The 3,502-nt window shown below is 45.0% G+C and overlaps 1 protein-coding gene across 1 annotated transcript; it reads right to left on the reverse strand.

Moving 5' to 3' along the window:
• Positions 1-1,050: 1,050 nt before the first annotated feature.
• On the reverse strand, positions 1,051-2,590 carry LOC131893283 (uncharacterized). The gene has a single exon (XM_059243264.1). It carries the CDS (start codon positions 2,452-2,454, stop codon positions 1,246-1,248), a length of 1,209 nt encoding a protein of 402 aa, XP_059099247.1. The 5' UTR covers positions 2,455-2,590; the 3' UTR covers positions 1,051-1,245.
• Positions 2,591-3,502: the final 912 nt, after the last annotated feature.

Consider the following 3,502-nt stretch of genomic DNA (forward strand, 5'->3'; position numbering starts at 1 on the left):
GATCTGATTCAAGTTGGACCAGATCATTAGAGACAACAGAATCATCGGCCCATTCCTGGAGGTTCTTGGCCGGTTATTAGTCAACCCTCTGCAGACACACACGGCCATAATGGTCCGGCATAACGCTAGCAATTAAATTCGTGGACTATCTCAAATTGTCTCTTTCCAAGACGTACTTAAGACTCTGCCATCAGCCTGATATCCCCTGCCAATATCCATATCATATTTCTATGCTTCCAAAGTTATTGATTCAGTTACATCGAGATGAAGGCCATAATATCTATATGGGTAATATAATATCTCCACCAACTGCCACATAAACAAGAGCCCAATTGAAGGCGTCAATAGTTTTAACCTTGTCGGTTTCACACTCTGAACTCCAAAAGGAAAGACAAATTTGTAATGAACTTCACATCAAAACCCTCCCGCTCCCAATGTTCTCAACTCTTCCGAACTTTCATAAACCTGATCCTGGCCTACACCTGTGCCTTCCCAAACTCTGCTCAATCCGCACTCAAATCTGCCGATGTCACCTTCTTCAAGTCTTTCAAAAGGGACTTGTGCGTGCCCCAATATGCCAGCAGTGCATGGATGCGAGACCGAGCCCCTCACTTTCGGGCTGGCTAGGTCAGTGTCCAAAAGTATTTTCGGAGGTGATGTCCGGCCACAAGTTGTCCTTCCCTATCAGACTTGATAACACCATATTGTCCTTGGCTTGTCGGAATATTACGGTCACGCATCTTTGTCCGGCTCCCGGCCCAATGCCATCAATGACGGGAGCTGACATAAGATCTGTTTAATCGGACCCACCCTCTCTCCTGCAATAACTAAGATTTTCATCATTTACCTCTACATACTTGGTTGGTTATGTACTGTCTGTGATTCCCCTCTTCATTTTTTCATGATTACTGAATCAATTCTGGTCATCATTGTGATTTCACACTCTTGTGAACTATTTTATCATTTTTTTCTTTTCTTGTTTCGATTTCTGTACATACCTTAAATGGTTCATAAAGGTTAAATAAACTTTTTAGTTTTATTACCTTATATAACATGATATTAATACGCACACTTATCTACATTTTCCAAATTGACATTACCTGGAGTCACAATGTAATGATTATCATTATTATTAGGCAATACTTTAACGTTATAAACAAAGTTTACGTGCTCCATGAGAATTACAAATTTGAACTGATTCAATGAAATATCATTGAGCTCATTGAAAATTCAGGCGTAAAAGGCTCATTCCCACTGAAAAGGAACTTGTCCCTGACCAGAGAAGAAATGTTGAGCCATCTTGTCTCGTTGGTCACGGGCCTCAGTAGTGCCGGTTCTGTTCCCACATTGCGATTGGATACGGTCCATAATGGAACAATTTTCATAGGAAGAGCCCTCAGCGTCCGCAGTAATAATCTCATGGGGTTTGAGCAAGAGATTGTGAAGCACAGTAACTGCTTTTATTGTCTTGACACAGTTCTCGTAGTTCTGGTGATTAGCCGTTCGGAGGACGCGAAATTTGCTCGACATGATGCCAAACGCGTTCTCAACCACTCTCCGGGTCCATGAGAATCTGTAGTTAAATATTCTTTGTTGCGCAGTCAGCCCTCGAGAAAGATAAGGCTTAACAAGACGAGTCGTAAATCCAAATGCGTCATCACCGATGAAATGATAATCAACACCCAATGGATGTTTTTCCACAGGGAGGTTAAGGTTGCCATTGTCAAGAGCTGATTGAAGGTTTGATACTTTCATGACACCAGAATCATTGCTACCTCCTGGTGCACCGATGTCTACATACATGAACCTGTATTCGGCATCAACAAGTGCCAGGAGGAGAACGCTGAAATCTTGCTTGTAGGAGTAAAAAAGAGAACCTGAATTGCCGAATGATTTTACAAGGCAATGTTTTCCGTCAAGGGCTCCCAAGGAAAAAGGATAATTCCACTTTGAGTCGAAAACTTTGGCCTTTTCGAGCCACTCTTGTTGCGTTTGGGGACTTCTAATTTCCTCCTCAGCGAACTCTTGCCATATGGCGTCACAAACTTGAGGCACAATCAGGGCAATGGCCTTGGAACTTATTCTGAAGGCCTCCTCCAACACTTTAAATGAGCAACCAGAGGTCAAGTACCGCAAGGCCACTTGTAATCTGACTCGCGGGGGAATGGGTTGTCTCATGTTGGTTGCAATCTTAGTTATTCTTCCTTCAATGCGACGAAAGATCAACTCAAATGTGGACAGGTCCATTCGGAACGTGGCCTTAAACTTTTCTGTGTCCGTTTCGATTTCGGGGTACACGGTGCTACAATCATTTTTCCGAGCTAAGAGCCATGGCCTCGCCCAGAATGCTCTTTGTAGTCTTGGTCCCTCCACGTCAATGTGCTTCAGCTCGTCTTGTCGTTTGAATGCATGAGAAATGTAAGCAGCTTTTGCTAGCTTCTTCTTTGCAGCCATTTTGAAATCGACTTCTCAAGAATTATTTGGCAAGGTAATTTGGATGCGTCGTGGTCTCACGTGTAGACGCGTCATTGGAGATAAGTTTGTCAAATACCAAACATTTCCGAAATTATTAGGCAAACTTTGTGACAGAATGTTTCTCGTGTAGATGCACCATAAGCATAGGTTTGGGCTCAAACTTGGCTGAGCTCATCTATTCAACAAGACCTTGTGGTTGTACCGGGCATTGCAAAAGTATTGAGACCACTACGCAAGATGCACATCAAGGACTCCTGATTGATCTGGATGATGTAATACATGTTATATTTTATTGAAGCAGGGTAAGATAAAGTATCTTGGTAGTTATTTATGAATAGGGCCTCCATTGGCCTCGAGGACATTCTCCAGGCGGCGGCAGAAGGACTTGCACACGTTGATGACGTAGCTCTTCCTCATGGTCTTCCAGTACTGGTTGACGGAGTTCTTGAGGTACTCGATATTGTTGTGGCGGGTTCTACAGGCCTTGGACTCTACATGCCACCAAATGCTGAAGTCCAGTGGGTTGAGGTCGGGGCTATGGGGTGGCCAGAAGTCCTTGGGCCAAAACTTCATGTTCTTGGCCATCCAGGCCTGTACCTTGTTGGCCGTGTGGGCCGGCGCCCCATCCTGCTGGAACACATACGTGGCGTTGCCAGACTTCTTCCAGATCTTCAGCACCTATGGCAAAACCTTGGTGCTCAAGACCTCCAAGTAATCGGCGGCAGTGAGCCGGTATCCGGACGGGAACCAAATGGGTGCCATCTTGTCCCCGGTTGAAGCCACCACCCCCAGCATCATCACACTGGCCGGATGCTTGGTCTTGGTCACCTTGCGGATGCTGGCCTGGTCCTTGCTGAAGCAGATGATGCGGTCATTTTGTTTGTTGAAGACTGGATTGACTGTGAAGGTCTTTTGTCCGAGAAGAAGATGGCCCAATCGCCGTGATGTTTGAGGTCATTCAGAAGGCGTCCACAACGCTGTACACGGACTTCTTGATGACCTTTGCTGAGGAGAGGCCGTTCAACTT

Source organism: Tigriopus californicus, chromosome 2 (genome assembly GCF_007210705.1).
Source record: "Tigriopus californicus strain San Diego chromosome 2, Tcal_SD_v2.1, whole genome shotgun sequence".
NCBI lineage: Eukaryota > Metazoa > Arthropoda > Copepoda > Harpacticoida > Harpacticidae > Tigriopus > Tigriopus californicus.

What these genes read in the sequence shown, in the direction of transcription:
- LOC131893283 (XM_059243264.1), bottom strand. Translation starts at nt 2,454, where the DNA reads ATGGCTGCAAAGAAGAAGCTAGCAAAAGCTGCTTACATTTCTCATGCA.